We start from the raw sequence: 21,424 nt of genomic DNA, 5'->3' as shown, positions 1-21,424 counted from the left end.
AACTAAGTATTCGTAACGGACACTATTTTGCCCGTTACGAATAACTAAGTATTCGTAACGGACACTAATTTGCCCGTTACGAATAACTAAGTATTCATAACGGACACTATTTTGCCCGTTACGAATATATTTAATGTAACGGGCATAGCTTTGCCCGTTACAAATAGCCTGTTACGAATGAGATTTTTTCCACTAGTGACACTAACGTTTGCGCCCAAATCACATAACGCATTATCAATCATTAGATTGCCAATATGACAAGGGATAGAAAAACTACCCGGATCTTTTAATTTAGGTGAAGATTTATTTTGAAGTACAACACTACATTCTGCAGTGAAAGCTACTGTCTCTACCTCACTAACAGATCTTTTTCTTGTCAATATTTCCTTCATAAATTTTGCATATGCAGGAATTTGTGTAGTTAATTCAATGAAGGGAACTGTTACCTGCAAATCTTTTACCATCTCCAGAAACTTACCAAACTGCTTATCCAAATTTGTTTTCAAGTGACGATTGGGGAATGGAAGTTTGATAACTAGCTTTGGAGCATTATTGCTCTTATCTGGAGCTAGTACCTTCCCTAGAGTCGTACCTTGCAATGTAAAATAAGATATATTAGTACTATTCTTTAGCCCTGCGGGGCTATTATCTACAATGTCGGGTTTAACGGAATCAAGATTAGCATTATTTATTAAAACAGGTTCATCATCTCTGGGCATAGGGGCCCTTCATAGTTTGAACCACTCCTTAGAGTAATTGCATAGGCTTGCTCAGTAGGCCTGGTCGGTTGTGCTGGCAGGGCTCCCTGTTGACGGGCTTGTAGAGTAGCGGAAAGTTGCGCAATTTGATTATCTACAATTTTATTGTGTGCTAGGATCGAATCAATTTGGGCATCTTTACTCTCCATGTGCTTCTTCATATTAGTCAGCATCGTTCTAATTTCTACCAAAGCAGGGTCGGAAGATGAGGAGGGTTTTTGTGTTTGGTTCGGCCAGCATTGGGGTGGTAATATTTCTGCTGTTGTTGTGGCGCATGTGGTTCTTGTGGTGGTGGATTTTGAACATTGGTACTCCGGTAGGAGAGGTACGGATGATTCCGGTACCCAGGATTGTAGGTGTTGGAGTATGGGTTATTCTGCCTATAAGCTTGAAAGGCACTGACTTGCTCCGCGGAACTCTGCAACCTTGTTCCCAATGACCTAAAATTCCACAATTTTCACAGAAAGCCTCATTAGCATTATTATTAATTGCAGAAACATTAGCTACATTTGTAGTACTAAGATTATCTAATTTCTGGCAGATATAGGTTAATTGAGCTTGTAAAAAGGATACAGAGTCGACACTATGTTTCCCTTTATTAGCAAAGCCTCTAGGTTTCCCATATTGGGAATTATGTATCGCCATATCTTCGATAACTTGACCTGCATCATCAACATTAAGGTTCATAAACCTCCCACTAGCTGCAGAATCCAATATTTTTCTAGATGAATTTCCAATCCCATTGTAAAAGGCTTGGATTAACTGTCATTATGCCAGATTATGGTAGGGGCATTCTCTTTGTAGGTCCTTGAACCTCTCCCAAGCCTCATATAAAGTTTCATCGGCTTCTTGGGAAAAGTTCTGAATTGCACTCCGTAGTACAGTTGTTCTCTCTGCATGATAATATTTGTTATAAAAATTTAAAACAAGAGTTTCCCAGTCAGTTATACCAAGTGCAATTCTATTTAAACCATTAAACCATAATTTGGCTTTTCCACTTAAAGAGAAAGGAAAGAGAATCTCCCTGATTTAGTCTTGTGTGACCCCAGTACTGACAGTAGTCTGCAATATGAAGATTTGGGTCTTCACCCTTAGCTCCACTAAATTGCTTCCTTTCTATCATCGTTATAAATTGGGGTTTAATCTCAAACTGTACCCCATCAAAAACTGGAGTGGGAGTAAGGTGTGGAAAATCAGAAGCTTTGGTTGTGAATAATCACTAAGCTTCTTTGGAGCCGTCATCTCTGATTCTGGATCTGAAGATACCTTTGAATCGCTAGAATCAGTTGGAGGGTCTCGGTGATTATTATTATCACTAGAACCCGCCAGAATTTGCTTGTAAAAATTCTTTTGTCTATGGAAGGATCGTTCGATCTCAGGATCGAATGGGATGTAACCTGATCTGGAACACCTGAGCATAAACAAAGAACTAAAAGCAAATATGAAACTTTCCTTAAAGAACTAATGTTCTCTGAGACAAAAAGAAATAACCTAGACTACAAAAATAATCAGAAATAAAAATAAAACTGTTTCCCCGGCAACGGCGCCAAATTTTGACAGGCTAAAGTCGTATCACCTAATCAAAAGTAATTCCTAAAACCACTAACTAAAATAGATAGAAAAGTAGGGTCGAATCCACAGGGAAACGAGTCTTTCTATTCCTAATTAATTCAAGCAATCTAAATTATAAAGTAACCAAAATATTGTAATCAAAGGAAACTAAACTACGAAAATTAAGAGTAGGAAAAAACAATGAATAAAAGGCCTAGGGCATGGGTTCACCGATAAATAACATTCCAGGGTAAAACATAATAATCAATTATCAATGCATAAATTAATCAGATCATAAAGGGCTTTCGCTACATATTACAATCACACAATTAATTTACCGGTATTAAATCTCATCTCTGGAATCTCGAATTAACCATTTATAAATTAACCTTCCTATTGAAACTAGACCTAAACATCAATTCTCATCTCTCGAATCTCGAATCAATATTGTCAAACTCATGCATAAAAGATCAGGCCTAATCTAGTCACAGAGCATTAAATCAATCAATAGGAAATTAATCTAGCATTGATAATTAACAACAATAAATTACCCCTTCATATTATTTATGGATCCCCACAAACCCTAGAAATTAAACTACTCATGCATAATTAACTCTAAACTAATCAAAGCAATAAAATAAGACGTGATGAAAGAATTAAAATAAATAACAAAGATTAAAGTAGAAGAAATTGTTACCAAGGCAATCTGGAATTAAGAGTAGAGTTAAGAACAAAGTATATGAGAGAGAGAAACTACTCTAAAAGCTAAGTAGAGAGAGAAAATCTAAGAGAAGAATTAAGAAAGAGTAAAAGAAGATACTAAACTCGCTTAACGGAGAACTATTTATATTAAGCAAGAATCCTAAACTAAAACAAACTTAAACGACGCTAATCGTCTCCTAAAAATCACACGCGCCAGATCGGGCGAGGCACCGCCCAATCGGGCGCGCCTTTTTGCTCATCGGGTACGTTTCTCGCGCACGGCCGAGCGCGAGTTCGGGCGCCGACCTTGCTTCCCCTGCCCGGCCGGGCGCGCCTTCGGGCGGTAGCTCCTTTGGCCGAGCGACACTCTTGGGCCACTATTTTGACTTCAATTGGGCTCCAATTCTTCGGGCCAATCCGGAGTTTCTCTTTGGGTCTTAAATACTCGGTCCAAATGCCCCGGTATCACATATACCGAGCCCTTAATCACTGGTTCGATGGCTCTAACCAGCCCTGGACTATAGAAACTGGTCGTGCTTCTCCAATGCTCGTAGTTGCTCCATAATATCTCGGGAAAATGCTCCAAAAGTGCAAATCCCTGCAAAAGTCAACCAAATCTACGAAAACACTAGAAAAACCAATTAATAATAAAAGTGGCTCTAAAGAGCCAAAAACACTACTAATTATGACCAAGGGACGAGGATAAAACACTATATAAAATAGGCATATCAGTGTCAAAGGAGAAGAGCCTGTGAAGTCGACACATACATCACGACCACGATTCCAAGAATAAAGTAACACATCGGCAGGTCTGAGGGCCCCGTCATTCCATCTAGATAATCCTATGTCAACCTCCTTTCTTGTTGAAATCCCATATCTGTAGCAAATATCAACAAATGTATCCCAAACAACATTGTGCCGATGTTTAATACCTACAATGCCAGCACACGACACCGCATGGTCGCCGAATACATCTCCAGTAAAAAACCGAGAGAAAGCAGAGCACGGAGTCGAGACAGAGAACAATGGAAAACCCATCAGATAACACAACGCACATTGGTATTTCTTAGCGTTCATCATCTGATCCAATCCAGAAATAGCACATTATTATTATTATTATTATTATTATTATTATTATTATTATTATTATTATTATTATTATTATTATTATTATTATTATTATTATTATCTCAAAAACAAAAGTCATACAACCTACAATAAATTAGTGGGAAGCCGAGATACAATCTGGGCCCCCACTCCTCTAGCTATTGCAAATCCTACCCTAGTGAAGATATGAGCTGCAGCACGAGCCCCAATGTCTTGCGTCGATGAGAACCTCTGAATCCGCTTCAGCGACGCAACAACCTCTTTCTCTAAATCCCCAAGCGAAGAAAAGGACAAGGGAATGAAACCATATCCAATCGCCAGACAATGAGCTTCATACTTAACCCGCTTCCGATGAGCCGCATCAGCCACAACCCGTCCCGAATCAAAGTCAGATAGCCCTGTCTATGTCAAAGGAGAAGACCCTGTGAAGTAGACACATACATCACGACCACGATCCCAGAATAAAGTAACACATCGCCAGGTCTAAGGGCCCCATCATTCCCTCCAGATAATCCTATGTCAACCTCCTTTCTTGCTGAAATCCCAGATCTGTAGCAAATATCAACAAATGTATCCCAAACAACATTGTGCCGATGTTTAATACCTACAGTGCCAGCACACGACACCGCATGGTCGCCGAATACATCCCCAGTAAAACCCGAGAGCAAGCAGAGCACGGAGTCGAAACAGAGAACAATGGAACACCCATCTGATAACACAGCACACATCGGTATGTCTTAGCGTTCATCGTCTAACCCAATCCAGAAATAGCACATTATTATTATTATTATTATTATTATTATTATTATTATTATTATTATTATTATTATTATTATTATTATTATTATTATTATTATTATTATTATTATTATTATTATTATTATTATTATTATTATTATATCTCAAAAATAGACAAAGTCATACAACCTATAAAAAGTTAGTGGGTAGCCGAGATACAATCTGGGTCCCCACTCCTCTAGCTATAGCAAATCCAATCCCAGTAAATATATGAACAGCAGCACGTGTCCCAATGTCTTGCGTCGTCAAGAATTTTTAAACCCGTTTCAGCAATGCAATAGCCTCTTTCTCTAATTCCCCAAGTGAAGAAAAGGAGAAGGGAATGAAACCATATCCAATTGCCTGACATCGAGCTTCATACTTAACCCGCTTCCGATGAGCCGCTTCAGCCACAACCCGCCCAGAAATGAAGTCAGATAGCCTTGATTGTGTCAAAGGAGAAGACCCTGTCAAATCAACACAAAAATCGCGACCACGATCCTAGGAATAAAAGTACACATCCGCAGGTTTGAGAGCCTCGTCGTTCCCTCCAGACAACCCAATGTCATTAAGAAATAAAACACTATCAAAGGGAATGTGTGAATAGTGTTAAAGTCAAAATGTGTCAAATAAAAAAAAATGGAGGTTGTACAACTTGTAACAATTAAAGAAATACTACCTCCGGTCCAAATTACTCGCAACTTTGAGGTATTATTTGTGAGATATAAAATATTCTAAACGAGTAATTTGGACCGGATGTAGTATATTTAATGATAATTTATATGCCTAATAGGACTATGTATAACGGGCATTACTAGTGATAAATTAATCCATACTCCATACGAGAACAATACAAATTTCAAGGATTGGGACATGTTTATTGGGATTTGTGACACTTCAAATTAGAAATTGGAAATTGAAAATTGGAGCAAATTGATTGTGACGAAATGAGTAATGGATTTCTTATTCAAAATAAATGTTTCACTTTGAATAGAAATTTTTAATATTGTTGAACACAAACATTTTTAATTTAATTTTAGTCAAATTTACAAATTTATAGTGATCTAGGCATCATTCGAGTCAATAACTAATTTATTTTATAACAAAAGAAGTACATAGCTTAAGAATAATGATAGACATTGGCATATAGCCATGTATAAATAAAGATTAAGAAGCAAAATTAGGAAATATTTAGGATAAATAAACATTGTTTCAAAATAAAAGGAAAAATAAACATTAAATACATCAATTAATGCATTTTTTTTTTGTCATGAATTCTCAATATTATTATTTTATATTAAGTGGTCTAAGGCTCTGTTCTTTTCACCTTAAAAAAATAATATTAAGTAAAAATAATTTCATTTCAGTAAAAATAAGTTCAGTTCAGTAAAAATAATTTCAGTTCAGTAAAAATAAGTTCAGTTCAGTAAAAATAAGTTCAGTAAAATTCAGTTTTCTTAAAGAAGAATTATAATAGAAAATCAGTAAAAAAAATAATTGAAGTTCAGTAAAAATAATTTAAGTTCAGTAAAAATAATTTCAGTTCAGTAAAATTAAGTTCAGTTCAGTAAAAATAATTTCAGTTCAGCAAAATTTTGATGAATCAAACAAGGCCTAATAAGGTTATACGGAGTATAAATTATTCAGTTTTGACCTATCTATACAGTCAATACATGTCACTAATGTTAATTACTAGCCAATAAGATCTCATTTGATAGAAAATCATTGAAGATATTAATTATAATACTTAAATTATGGACAGAGGGAATGTATTAAATGATTTTTTTTTTTTTTTAAATGCAATTCATATATTAAGGAGTTTATTCCCATTTCCCATATCTCTTTTTATAAGTTCAACTTAAAGTTTCCTAAAAAAAACAAAGTTTCAACTTTAAAGTCCAAAAAAAACAACTTTTATATTTATATTCTCTTCTCTTTTCTTCTTGTTTTTTTCAATACATAAAATATAAAAATGAAGGATGTAATGGAGAAAAAAGGGTCATTATGGAGCATCTTCATGCATGCGGATGGTGTGGATTTAATCTTGATGGTCCTTGGTTTCATCGGAGCCGTTTATGATGGTTGCGCATTGCCGATTACTTTTGGTTTCACTAATAATTTAATAAACAATGTTGGCAGTAGTTCTACTTTCAGTTCTCCTCAAGCTTTTATCAAAAGTGTCAACAAGGTTTGTTTATTATTGCATTTTCAATAATTCTTTTCCATTTCTCTTTTTTTTTTTTTTTTTTTTTTTTTTTTTGGAGTTAATTTGAATTTATGTACCCAATTTTTCTGTATCTCTCTTTACCTTTGGTTTTGAATTGCTCCCAAATTATTTTTGTGAATGCAGAATTTTGACTATTAATATTTATTTGAAAAAATAAAATGTAACAAAGTTGATATTAAAAAATCTTCCCTAAAATGTTTATGTGGCACGTGGCAACCTTGCCACGTCATCTTTCAACTAGACCTGGTTATTGGGCGGGTCGGGTCAGGGTCGGTGCAGGTCAGTTGCGGGTCGGGTCAAAGAGGGTCAAATTTTATAGGGTCAATATTGGGTCGGACCAATGCGGGTCGCGGGTCGATAATTGACGGGCCTATAAAATATCAATTAAAAAAAAATATTGGACAAAGCCATTATTAAGTTCATATGAATATAAATTTATCTGTGTAATTATTTTTACATTATCTATTTTCTTTATTAATTAAATTGGAAAAACATTTTGGCCCTATATTGACCATGTCCAATAAGGGTCTTGTCCATTAAAGGCCTTGTCCATTAAAAGCCCTTTAAGCTTGGCCCTGATCCTATTATCATTGGGCTACCCTACCCAATAACCACCTCTACTTTCAACTATGAGCATATTCTAATTAATGAAAAATGTATGTTTAGCATGAGATTTGAACTCACAATCACCAAAACATGCATTATAAGTCTTACCATCTTATCTATGAATTAATCATTTTTTATACTCAACTCATAAATATATATAGATTGGACATATTAACGTTTTATAAGTAGGAGTACAATTTTTTAAAAATCGATTCTATTATTTGCTAATACTACTCATCAAGGTAATGAATACAAGAAGAATTAACCATTGTTATAAACTTATTTTAGTTGTTTAATTTCTTTGTGTTTCATTATGTTATAAACTATAAATGAAGGACATGCTTACCTAATTAGTCATAATTGTCAAAGGTTTTATGAAAAGTTATTATAAATAAACTAATAAAAAATCTCCTCAAAATAAAAAAAACAAATAATATATAAATAAAGAATAAACATATCTATTAAAATACAAATGTTGTTCAAAGTCACAACTTGGAGGGTAATCCGGGCTACACACTAATTTATTTATTAGTTTAGTTTGTTTAATCTTATGTATAGTTGTATAAGACACCATTGGTCAAATTGGTGTATGTAAAGTGTGTAAAAGTCAAAATAAAACATTTATTTAACCAAGGGGGTACAATGTTAGTGTTGATGATGAGGTGGCGACTGGCCTAGTGAGTAAGAGAATTGAATGAAAAAAAAATATTATATTATAGAAAATGCTACATGGGCAGATGATGAGAATCAATCCCAAGATGTCTTGGAATCGGGAGGGGAACTCTAACCAATTGAGCAATCCCTCACTCTCATAGAAAATGTTATATGTAGCCGTAAGGGGTATGTATATGAAATTAAAAGAGGAAAGTATTAATGAAATATATTCATTAATTACAATAATTTGCGCATGATTTTGTCATGCATTTCTAATTTTATACCAAGAAAGGAAAAAAATTAAATGCTTATTTATACCCCTAAGAGATATGTATAGCATTACCCTTAGGGGGTGTTTGTTTGGAGGGATAAGGATAAAAAGGAAGGGACTAAGAAATGTGTTGTTTGTTTGAAAGGATAGGGAAAAATATGAGGGATAGGGATAGGGACAAAATGACTCTTTATCCCTTGAAAATAATACCTAGGGGGGTTAGGTATAAGATGGAGGGATAAGATTATATAAGAAAATGACCATTTTGCCATTAATGAATTGCAAGGAAGTAACAAGGTGTATAAAAATAATAAGGAGTAATTTCATTACAAATTTCAATCTTATTCCCAACTCTTACCAAACAAAGGATAGACATATATTTATCCTTATCCTTCCCAACAAATCCTTATCCTTGTCCCACTATCTTATCCTCCTTATCCATATCCCTCGAGCCAAACATCCCGTTATGTTATTAGGAATTAGATATTAGGGACTTAAAATGAGAAGGATGAGAAGGAATCTCATACGTTCAATTAAATTGATCTAATGGCTCTTATAACATGCTTCATTAATGGCAAAACTGTAAATAATGAAAAGAATAATTTTCACATTTCTTTTTCTCCTCCAGTGTTTCTCTTCCTCTTTTTCCCTCCATGTTCAGCACTCTACCTCTTTTTTTTCTTTCTTCAAGAGTTAATCTCCCACATCTTTCTATATCCACCCCATTCCTCTCCTTCTCTCTCCTCCTTATTCATCTCTTTTCCTACCCTTTTTCTCTAAAATTTCATAAGTTTTTTTAATGAATACGTATAGTCAGTGTACTATGAACATAGCAGGTATTAAAGAAAATAGAGAAGATTAAATATGCATAATATCTAAATTAAACGTGCATCATTCTTGTAAAAAATGTGCATATTTTAAAATTAATATGTGCCTACATATTTTCTAATAGAAATGTGCAAATCCTATGTACTAAAGATGCATATTCTTTTAATTAAATGTGCATAAGGTTATATATTCTTAAAGATGAGGAAGGTATCTCTACATTAAGCTCTGGTCAATTGATTGATGATGATTTTCACAAGCCATCTTTGCAAGTTAATTATAAGATAGATCCTTTCTACTAGGTTAAGACATTGTGCTACATTGTGAATGGTAATCCTAGAATGTTTAACGCTATGACGAGTTCGAGATTGAAATATGGCAATTGAACTCATCAGGGTTACGAAGCGCGAAAATACTTATTATTGGGTTTTCAAATTACTCATAACGACAATTACTTTCTCATCTCTAAAATAAAAAGTTTGTTTTAAAAATAAAAATCAATAGTTTGAACTTTGAATAAGTTCTATTAGGGGGAGGGAGAAAGTCTGTTGGAGTGAAGACAGAGATTTGAAGGGAAAAAAGTATATGCATAAATTTTGAATTAAACGTGCATAAATTTTGTAGTAAATATGCACGATTTTTGTAAGTGTTAAATGTGCACTTTGCGCAGGTGTATTGTGAATCGTTAGATTCATTTGTATGAACAAGATTCCTTCTCATTCTTCTCATTTTAAGATCATTCTCATTGGATCCCAACCCTATATACATTTATTAGTCTGTAATCTTGGACATTTAATTTGAAAAACTTGAGGGTTTATTTGACATCGTTTTTGTTTTCATCTTTATAAGTTTTTGAAAATAAAAATCGAAAAACAAGAAAAAGTTGTTTTTAATTTTTATTTTGTCAATGTTCAAGTCATCCTGATTTTAATAAATTTGACTAATTTTTTATTCATTATATGACAGACATTTGATCGGCACATAGTTTAGACAATTTGATTGACTCAAATAAAATAAGAGGTAAGTTAATTAATTGGAGAATTAAAAAATTATTGATGAAAGATAATAGTGGGTTTGGATGGGAACCAAGGAGAGAGATATAATATAAAAATGTAGGTTTTTGCCACCCAAAAAAAAAAATGTGACTTAAAAATTACACTACTGCATTTGGTAAGTACTCCCTCTGTTTTTTTAAATGCATCACTTTCCATTTTGGAATTTTTTTTTAAATTCATTATTTCTATCTTTGGTAACTTTAAACTATATTTAATTATTACTCTCTCTTCTATAATACCCCACCCAAAATGGTAAAATATTTTTGCATTTCTCTCTTTTTCATGGTCCCCGACCACTTATATAATTATATAAATCAATTTCTCTCGCATATTATCTATTTCATGACCCACATTGTATTTTTATCAAAATAAATTAATCACCCACTTGTCCTACTTGCACAATATAATATTAAATTAAATAACTTTCCTAAAACTCCGCGTACATGAAAGCATTTAAAAAAAACGGAGGGAGTATAACACTTAAAAAACACAAAAGAAGTATGGAGTATGATTTTGAAAAACATAAAAGAAAAATGAAAAATCACAACGATACTAAACAGGCCCTAAAAACCTTCATTCATATCAAAATACCTCATTATTATTAGAGATATCAAGAGATTATCAATTGTATCTTATAACAATGGCATCGGTTGTGCAAACTTATGGCTCAGTGTCACAGTCCGGAATTTTGAATACCAAAACATGTATCATGCTATGGTAAACATTATGTTGTTTACCAAACGGTTTCTTATGTTGTTTTGATTTTCAATAGGTCGTGCATGTTATATGGTAAACATTATTATTGCAACCTTTAATTTTCCTTTAGTTTTAACTTGTTAGCACAATATTTAGTATGTTAAGGTAACAAATTGTTGAGAAAATGTAGTAGCTATTTTCACATTTTTCATTTACTAATTGTTCGTTTGATTTCTCTACAGAATGTAATAAATTTATGCATAGTGGGAACAGGAGCATTGTTTTTATGTTTCCTTGGTAAGTGTACATTATCTTACATTTTTTATTTTTCTCTGTTTTTTACTTCTTTAATTCATTTTGCTATGTTTACTTAATCTAATTTCTGTACTTAGGTTATAGTATAAAGAAGCTAAGATCACTATTCCCAAAAAAAAAAAGTAGTTAAGATTAATTTACAAAGAGATGAAGCTCACTAATTTACTTAGAATAACAACTAATAACACAATCAAATTGGACTAATGGACTTGAGTGCACTCAATCAAAAGATAACACACACTGTGCAAAGTATATGTGACTTGTAAAATGAACATCAAGTTAATTCATAGCATGTTACATTAAATGATTAAAATCACATTTAACACCGAATTTGATTCATGGTTGGTTGCATTCTATTCATCGAAAATGAGCACCTTAAATTGAAATTATAGAGCTTTAGCAAATCATAAGGAAGTGTATGTATGTGTTTTCTAATTCTTCCCATATTCTAAACCTTTTTGTCGAGGAGTTTCGTTGTGAATCTTGTGATGTTTGATGCCCTTGCCTTTTCAAAGTATCATAACACATTAATATGTCTTAAGCTTTGCTTTCCTTGACCTCATTGTGTTCTTAACACAAGCAAAAAGTTAAAATATTCTATATGGGTTTCAAAATGAAACCAACAACCTTTGTCATCCTTGTGAAATCATCCGCAATAGCTAGTAAAAAAATATACGACTATACATATTACAAGGGAAACTCTTGTAACAAATGTTTACAAGAAACTTGTGACAGGGCTGCTGCTTCCCCTGTAGTGCTATATTTAACAATCTGGTTTATTTTTGTAACTGTTATATTTGTTTGGCTTTGCAATTTGCAGAGGGATATTGTTGGACAAGAACAGCTGAAAGACAAACCTCGAGACTTCGATATAAATACTTGAAAGCAGTGTTGAGGCAAGATGTGGGTTACTTTGATTTAAATGTTAGTAGTACTTCTGAAGTGATCATCAGTGTTACCAATGATAGCCTTATCATCCAAGACGTAATAGGTGAAAAGGTATACCTTGTTATAATTGCTTTTTTTAATTTTCCTTCTTGCTCTCTAGCTAGCTATTGCGTGAAATTCAAAGGAATTCCTGTGTTTAATTCACGCCAGTGGTTAGTGTTCGATTCTCGTTAGGCTCACTCTACGTCTCTTACGGGGCAGTCATCAATTGTAGGAATGGAAATTAAACTGTGTGTAAACTCATCATCCTTGATATTGCGAGTCCATTTCTATTATACATGATAAATTGTAGAATTGTATATAGCTAACTTGAGTTTTGCACCCCAATGCTACCTCTGCTGATGAATCAGGTACCAAATTTTTTGAGGAACGCATCCCTATTCGTCTCAAGCTATGTGGCAGCATTTGCATTGCTATGGAGGTTAGCAATAGTTGGGTCTCCCTTTGTAGTTTTCCTCATTATACCGGGCTTGATGTACGGAAGGATGTTGATGAAGCTATCAAGGAAGCTGACTCTTGAGTACAATAAGGCTGCAAGCATAGCAGAACAAGCGATTTCTTCCATAAGAACAGTCTATGCCTTTGTAGAAGAACAAAAAACATTATCCAAATTCTCAGCTGCTTTAGACGGATCAGTTAAGTTAGGACTCCGGCAAGGTTTGGCTAAAGGTTTCGCTCTTGGTAGTGGCGGCGTAGTTTTTGCTGTTTGGGCTTTCTGTACTTGGTATGGTACCAAACTTGTTTTAAACCACACCACTAGAGGCGGTACCATTTATATGGTTGGCGCTGCTCTTGTTATGGGAGGACTGTAAGTTTCTTTGCTCATTTTTGCATAAAATTTTTTTGATACACTGTTATATTTGTTGCTTCCTTTCTTCTAATTTATTTTACATATAAAAAAAATTATTAGGAAACAATCCAATGTATGAAAGACTTAAATTTGTGTATAGTAATTTATGAAGTTTAGAGATTGATTGATAATTTAGGGGTTACAAGTCTCGCAACTCTCTTGATTTCTCTCTTTTATAACTTGTCCTACCCATACCTGTGAAAGTAGCTAGGATAAGTTGCTTGCATGAACATACAATAATTGTTTCAAAAAAAAAAATGAACATACAATAAAATTTCTCTTCTTGACTTCTATTGTTTCTTTCTACACATAATAATCACTTTTGGTTCATGTATCCAACCCCACTTATGATTGATTGATTGACTTCTATTTTTGCTTAATTCATTTCTTAATCTTTTGATGTTGTCGGCAGAGCTCTGGGTTCTAGTTTACCGAACATTAAGTACTTCTCAGAAGCTGCTTCAGCAGGAGAGAAGATGATGGAATTGATTAACCGGGTGCCGGATATTGACTCAGAAAAAATGGATGGAGTGACCTTAGATAATATTTCTGGGGAGGTTGACTTTAAGCATGTCAGTTTTGCTTACCCTTCAAGGCCAGATTCAATAATTTTTCACGACTTCTCTCTGCAAGTTCCTGCAGGGAAGACAGTCGCATTAGTTGGAGGGAGTGGTTCAGGAAAATCCACTGCAGTGGCTTTGCTTCAAAGGTTCTATAACCCACTTGGTGGGGAGATACTTTTAGACGGGGTGTCTATTGATAAGCTTCAACTTAAGTGGTTGAGATCACAAATGGGTTTAGTCAGCCAGGAACCTGCACTTTTCGCAACTACAATTAAAGAGAACATACTTTTTGGCAAAGAAGATGCTACGATGGATGAGGTCATTGAAGCTGCAACCGCATCGAATGCTCACAATTTCATCAATCAATTGCCTCAGGGCTATGATACACAGGTATATGCACCATAATTTGCACATGTATTAATTGAGTCATTCTTAGTGTTGAGCATTGCTGAATTCTTCGTGGAATATTATCATAAGAACATATAATGTCTAATTATTGTGAAAGATTATCATAGTACAATCTCTTAGAGACATACAATAAATATATTATAGTACAATTTTGATATGTGGCATTCATATTGGTGTAGTGAATTTATATGCAAGTATAAAATTTCTCTGTTCTAATGAAGATAATGTTGGTGTTGATGTATAAAGTACATCATATTTGATGTGGTTAGTTATATAATTATGTCAATCATCAATCCTTATATTCAAGAGTTAGTGTAGTAAATTTTACCCATTTTTCTTGTACAATCTGCAGGTTGGAGAAAGAGGAGTCCAAATGTCGGGTGGACAAAAGCAACGAATAGCAATAGCCAGAGCAATAATCAAGAAACCGCGTGTCCTACTCCTAGATGAGGCAACCAGTGCATTAGACTCTGAGTCGGAACGAGTTGTCCAAGAAGCACTTGACAAGGCTGCTCTGGGACGAACCACAATAGTTATCGCCCACAGACTCTCCACGATTCGTAATGCTGACACTATTGTTGTTATCCAAAATGGGCAGGTGATGGAGATCGGTTCCCATGATGAGTTGATCCAACACAAAGAAGGGATGTACACTTCATTAGTCCGATTACAGCAGATGGAAAAATCTAAAGATGATCACAAAAGTTTGTCTCACCCTTCCACCTCAAACGTACCTATGTCTTACAATGTGGATTCAAGACATAGCATAAGTAGCCGTACACTTTCATTAGGGAGTCGCTCGAGTTCAGTCAAATCGGATCATTACTTGGCAAATGAACTTGATACCAAGCCTAAGGGTGATGAAATATTGCCTGACCCATCATTTGGTAGATTGTTGGCTTTGAACTTACCCGAGTGGAAACAAGCCACTTTGGGTTGTTTGGGTGCTATGCTATTTGGAGCAGTCCAACCACTTTATGCATTCTCTATGGGGTCGCTGATTTCCGTATTTTTCTTGGAAGATAGAGAAGAGATTAAGAGGAAGGCTACAAGTTATGCTTGGTTATTTTTTGGATTGGCTGTGATCACATTTATAGTGAATATTGTTCAACATTACTACTTTGCATATATGGGGGAGTTCTTGACTAAGAGAGTACGAGAAAAGATGCTAGCTAAAATGCTTGATTTTGAGGTTGGGTGGTTCGATCAAGATGAAAATAGTACTGGTGCAATTTGCTCTAGGCTTGCTGTAGATGCCAATGTTGTAAGCTCTCTATCCCCTTCTTCTAGGCATTCTGCTATATCTTTATATCTACATATATTTAGTTCTTTTTTCTTTGTTAGAGAAATAGTTTAGTCTACTTTATTATTTTTGCAGCTACACTATGTGGGGAAAAAAAACACATTGAATGTGTCATTTCATTTACTCTTAAACACCCCTAAACATTACTCGCATCAACCCTTAAACATTACCATAAAATGGAGACGCCCAAAATATAATGAGTAACCTTAGAAAAGTGACGAAGGGGGTAATGTTTTCCCTTTAACATTGACGAACATTTTTTGTGACTTGTGAATTCATATACGGACTATTTGCAGGTAAGATCATTGGTTGGAGATCGGATGTCACTTATAGTACAATCAATTTCAGCTGTTGCAACTGCAGTTACAATGGGCTTAATCATTTCATGGAAGCTGGCCATTTTCATGCTTGCTACCCAACCCCTAATTATATGTAGTTTCTACGCGAGGGGTGTTTTACTTAAAAAAATGTCTAAGAAGGCAAACAAGGCCCAAAATGAGAGTAGTAAGTTAGCTGCTGAAGCTGTATCCAACCTTCGCATAGTCACTGCTTTCTCGTCCCAGGACCGAATCCTAGCAATGCTTGACAAGGCACAAGAAGGCCCTCGAAAGGAAAGCATTCGACAATCATGGTATGCAGGCTTTGGGTTGGGAGCCGCTCAGGGCTTGTTCGTTATTATTTGGGCCACTGATTTTTGGTTTGGCAGTTGGCTAATAACTCATGGTCAACTAACTGGTAAGGCATTGTTCCAGAACATCATAATATTAGTGACCACCGGGCGTGTCATTGCTGAGGCCGGAAGCATGACCTCGGACCTTGCCAAGGGTGTGGATGTTGTTAGATCAGTGTTTGCAGTCCTAGACCGTGTTACCAAGATTGATCCCGACAGTTCTGACGGATTCCATCCGGAGAAAATAAGTGGTCACATAGAAATCCAAGATGTACACTTTTCATACCCTACTAGGCCCGATGTTGTGATATTCAAAGGCTTCTCAATCAATATTGAAGCTGGTAAATCATCCGCGCTAGTGGGCCAAAGTGGGTCGGGTAAGTCAACAATTATTGGATTGATCGAAAGGTTCTATGTTCCTCTCAAGGGGTCTGTGAAAATTGATGGACGTGATATACAGACGTACAACCTTAGGTCCCTAAGGAAACATATAGCTCTAGTGAACCAAGAGCCTTCATTATTCGCCGATACCATAAGGGGGAATATTGCCTATGGAGCTAGTGATGAGATTGATGAATCAGAGATTATCGAGGCTGCAAAGGCAGCTAATGCTCATGACTTCATATCCGGACTAAAAGACGGGTATGATACATGGTGTGGAGATAGAGGGGTTCAACTGTCGGGTGGACAAAAGCAAAGAATAGCAATAGCAAGAGCTATTCTAAGAAACCCGGCAATACTATTGTTAGATGAGGCAACAAGTGCACTTGATAGCCAGTCCGAAAGTATTTTGCAAGAGGCACTCGAACGAGTAATGGTTGGTAGAACAAGTGTGATAGTGGCACATAGGTTGAGCACCATACAAAAATGTGATCTCATCGCGGTGTTAGAGAAAGGCGAAGTTGTAGAGAAAGGTACACATTCCTCTCTTTTGGCTAAGGGGCCTAAAGGAGCCTATTATTCTTTGGTGAACCTTCATGGCACACCACAGTGAACATATTTTAATGGAACGTCATGTTAATGACTTGTATTGAATGATTAATTGATCATGTTTCAGCTTCAGGTATATGATAAATTGAACATGTGTTTTGTTTTGTCTTTATTTTTTTTTTAATTTTTTTTTTTTTGGGTCTTTCGTTTATGATCAATTATAACATTTCTCTTAATTTTCATTTGATTCATATCTTATAATTTCCTTGGACGAACATAGCTTTGTGTATATTAAAGACAAATTGTTGCAAGTACGTCAAGTATTAGGAGTAGTAAATTACTACACTTCGGTTTCTACTATTCTCCATACATTATTTATCATATATTTTATTTTGCCTAGCTTTGTTGATTAAAGTTAAGGAATATTTTTAAATTACCATCCAAAAATGACTCCATTTTTAAATTAATTATCCGTTTAATTTTTATTTATATCACCCCTAATTAAAAAACGCTCCTCCTTTTTTTTTTTTTTTTTTTTTTTTGACCTTTTTGACTGATTTTCCTCCCGATTTTTCTCTTTAGAACAGTTCATCCAATTTTAATTCGCCTTTCCTTCACCAAATTCCACTATAATTGGGGTAAATAATTAGATTTGGGAATTACGGTTCTTGGGACAATTCAATTGGGCATTTTCAATGGATCCTCGTTTTTCTTGCTTTTTCTTTCATCATCGCTGAAGTTATTCTCGCCGTCGGAGGCAACGTCGGATTTAGAGCCATTTTTCCATACGTTATCTCTGCTTTGCTTGAAGTGTTTCGGACTTTCTGTTGAGTGTGACTCCTTCCTTTGCCTCCCATGGTGGTTTCAAGTTAGAATGAGGAGTGAGAAAGTGAAGCAAGGAAATGGGGAAGAGAAGGAAAATCCACCGAAAAGAGGGAAATGGAGGTGGGGCTCCCATGGTGGTTTCAGGTAAGAAGGAAAATGGAGAAAGTGAAGCAGGAAGGTGGTTTTGCGGTTGATGCAACGGAAATTGGAAATGGAGGTGGGGCCAACAGACGGAAAATCAATCAAAAACCACCGGAATTTTGAATGAGGTGGGAATCTAAGTAATTTTTTTCATGATTTAAGGGGTGGTAAAATAAAATAAAAAATTAAATGGGTGGTTATTGTGTGATAGACTGATAGGTGTCATTTTTGGGTGGTAATTTAAAAAATTTCCGAAAGTTTACCAAGGAAAAAAAATAATTATGTGGGTTCTTGTTTAGCTTTGTCTCGAATTATATTTTCACAATATCAAATTTCTATAATTTTTAGATATTGTGATATTGATAATAAAAAATATTAGCACCAATTGGTTGTTGGTTTAGTGGTGATTGAAACTATACTTTATAGGGAGGAGCGGTGTTTGAAACTATACTTTATAGGGAGGAGCGGTGTTTGATCCCCGCAACAACATCGAAAGGGGACTAGAACCTAACCACCCATAACTGATCCCCAAATTTGGATTAGTCCAATAGTGAATCGGATGGAACAAAAAAAAAGCAATTTATTGAATAATGTTTTGATTACAAACGTGAAATATAAAGGCCTTATTCTCTTGCACCTATTTCAATTCAATTTAGAGTACTTCATTTTTCCTAAGCTACATATTTTAAATTAGAGCTAGCGTGCACTATCATGTTCGTGTTCGAAATAAAACGTGTTGGGAAGCCACAACACTAACCTGACCCAATTAAAAAACTTGTCGTGTCGTATCGTGTTTACTTGTTTAGTTAAACGTGCCAAAACCCTTGATATTAACCCACTTTTTTCGTGTCAGTTCATGGTGTGTTGTCGTGTTATATGAAAATATATTACCCTTATTCAATAAATTTACTCCCATCATTAATAAGTGTTACACTTATTAAATCAGGTTGTATTTTAATAAATAATGTTTCATTTCCTTTTTGGCAAAAAAAAAAAAAAAAAAAAAAAAAAAACCTACATTATAATATTATATCTCTCGCTCTCCTCTAATGGTCCTCACCCAAATCCACTACTAAATTATTAGCCCTATTATTTTTATTTTACAATTTTTTAGTACTCCAACTACCTCAATTACCTCTTATTTTATTTAAGTCAATTAAATTGCATAAAAGTATGTGCCAGTCAAACTGTAACACTTGTTAAAACACGGAGGGAGTAACAAAAAAAAAAAAAATTTTCTCAGGCGGGTTAAGTCATGTTATGAATCTCAACATACTAGCCCAATCTGTTTGAATAAAGGTGTCGTGTCTTATTGACCCATTTAATTAAACGTGTCGGGAACCTTTGACTCTAACCCAATATTTTCGTGTCAAGTTCGTGTTGTGTCATCATGTCGTGTCAACTTTTACTAGCTCTAGACGAAATGCACCAATTAAGGTTGAGGAAGAATATTTTATTGTAAGTTTATAATGAAAATGATCACATGTTGAATTGTAAATTAAAGAGGCCGTAGTTTGAGGTCAACCATAGAATAATTTATGAAGGCATTATGTAAATCCTTCACGTGTACGGAGTGCCCTTCATGCATGCAGACAATGCAGTGGATATTAGAAACGGTGTTGCTTCGGTATTGTAACTTTTTTTCTTGTTTCTCTTTTAATTATTATTAATCAAAACTAGTAGGCATGTACAATGGATTTTTCTTTAATGGCATGCATATGTATTACTTGTATCCAATTAAAAAAAAAAAATTATTCAAAAGTAATAAAAATAAATAAAATCATTTTTTTTTTGTGACGCGATGAAATAAATAAAATCATATTACTTGTATAGTTGTATTTGAGTTCAAAATACTTTGAAAAAATTACAGAATGAAAATTAACAATTTGAAGAATTAGTGGAAATTAAAAATATTGTAAAAAAAATAGATAGCTAGGGCATGTTCTCTTCAACTTAATTTTAAGTTCTGTTCAATTTAGTTCAGTTCAGTTTAGTTCAGTTCATTTCTTAATTTCCTTCTCTCATAAACAATTCATTTCAGTACAGTTCAGCTCTAATTAGTTCACTTCACTTCAGTTGTTTTCAGTAAGGTCATGTTCACTTCACCTTAGAAAAAATATTTAGTAAAAATGATTTTAGTTCAACAAAAATAAGTTCAGTTTAGTAAAAATTATTCTAGTTCAGTAAAAATTAGTAACTATAAAGAACAAATATAACAGATAATCTCAATTCAGCAAAATAATCTTAGTTCAGCAAAAATAATATCAATTCAGTAAAATTAATTTCATTTTAGTATAAATAATTTAAATTCAGCAAAAATAAGGTGAATTGAACGGGACCTAAATCAGAATAGGATACATTTGATTTTTGATTGAAGTATAAAAGCAAAAGAAAGAAGTCTATATTTTCCAATAACATAGACTCTTTGATTTTTTTTCTTCATAATTTTTTTTTTCTCGAAACGACCTACATTAATTTTAAATTATATACTTACCACTTTATATAGTTATTCATTTGCATTTATAATAAGTTAATAGAAGAACAAAAGTATTAATGAAGTATCATTATCACACCAATTTGCGCATGAATATATCATGGATTTTTAAATTAAATCAAAATAAGAAAGATATTTAATTTAATGCTTTATTATAATGTTAAAGGCTATACATAGTATTAGCCCTAAAAAAATTACTACATACCCCAAAGGAAAACAAATTTCTTCACAAAGGAATGGGACATGTGTATTGAGTTAGGGTCTGTTCACATTTACTGAATTAAGCTGAACTGAACTGAACTGAACTAAATTGATTGGAGCTGAACTGAGTTGAATTGATTGGAGCTAAACTGAACTGAGCTGAAATAAATATTTTATGAGAGAGGGAAATTAGGAGCTGAACTGAACTGATTGGAGCTGAATTGAACTAAATTAAGTAAATGTGAACAGGTCCTTAATTATGACGAAATGAGTAATGAATTCCTATTCAAAATAAATTTCCCTCTTTAGCTATCATTGTACTATTCACTTTGATTAATTTTTGTAGTTAATACATACTCCCTCCACCCCTTATTTACATGTCTATTTTTCTTTATTTAATTTTGTGAGTAATAAATGTTAGAAACAAACATGTAAATTAGGGACGGAGGGAGTAAGGGTCTATTCTATTCAACTTATTTTCAGTTCAATTTAATTCAGCTCCAATCAGTTCAATACAGTTCAGTTCACTTCCTAATTTTTTTTCACT

General features: G+C 34.2%; 1 protein-coding gene and 1 non-coding gene across 2 annotated transcripts; both read left to right on the top strand.

Annotated features, from left to right (window-relative positions):
* Positions 1-1,533: 1,533 nt before the first annotated feature.
* Positions 1,534-1,640, top strand: LOC145557112 (small nucleolar RNA R71). Its single transcript, XR_014092185.1, has one exon. It is a non-coding gene; the product is annotated as a small nucleolar RNA R71 (small nucleolar RNA).
* A 5,239-nt stretch (positions 1,641-6,879) lies between these two features.
* On the top strand, positions 6,880-17,540 carry LOC145555790 (ABC transporter B family member 15-like). Its single transcript, XM_081617513.1, has 7 exons — positions 6,880-7,083; positions 11,472-11,526; positions 12,365-12,543; positions 12,843-13,300; positions 13,755-14,295; positions 14,666-15,577; positions 15,913-17,540. Exons 1-7 carry the CDS (start codon positions 6,880-6,882, stop codon positions 17,278-17,280), a joined length of 3,717 nt encoding a protein of 1,238 aa, XP_081473639.1. The 3' UTR covers positions 17,281-17,540.
* Positions 17,541-21,424: the final 3,884 nt, after the last annotated feature.

This window comes from Chenopodium album, chromosome 8 (genome assembly GCF_948465745.1).
Source record: "Chenopodium album chromosome 8, dcCheAlbu1.1, whole genome shotgun sequence".
Lineage (NCBI taxonomy): Eukaryota > Viridiplantae > Streptophyta > Magnoliopsida > Caryophyllales > Amaranthaceae > Chenopodium > Chenopodium album.
This window is presented reverse-complemented; position numbering and strand designations above follow the sequence as displayed.

Excerpts from the sequence above, each read along its gene's own strand:
- LOC145555790 (XM_081617513.1), top strand. The coding sequence starts at position 6,880 with ATGGAGAAAAAAGGGTCATTATGGAGCATCTTCATGCATGCGGATGGT. Across the intron at positions 11,527-12,364 it reads ATTGTTTTTATGTTTCCTTG|AGGGATATTGTTGGACAAGA; the intron begins GTAAGTGTACAT and ends TGCAATTTGCAG. Across the intron at positions 13,301-13,754 it reads GCTCTTGTTATGGGAGGACT|AGCTCTGGGTTCTAGTTTAC; the intron begins GTAAGTTTCTTT and ends TGTTGTCGGCAG.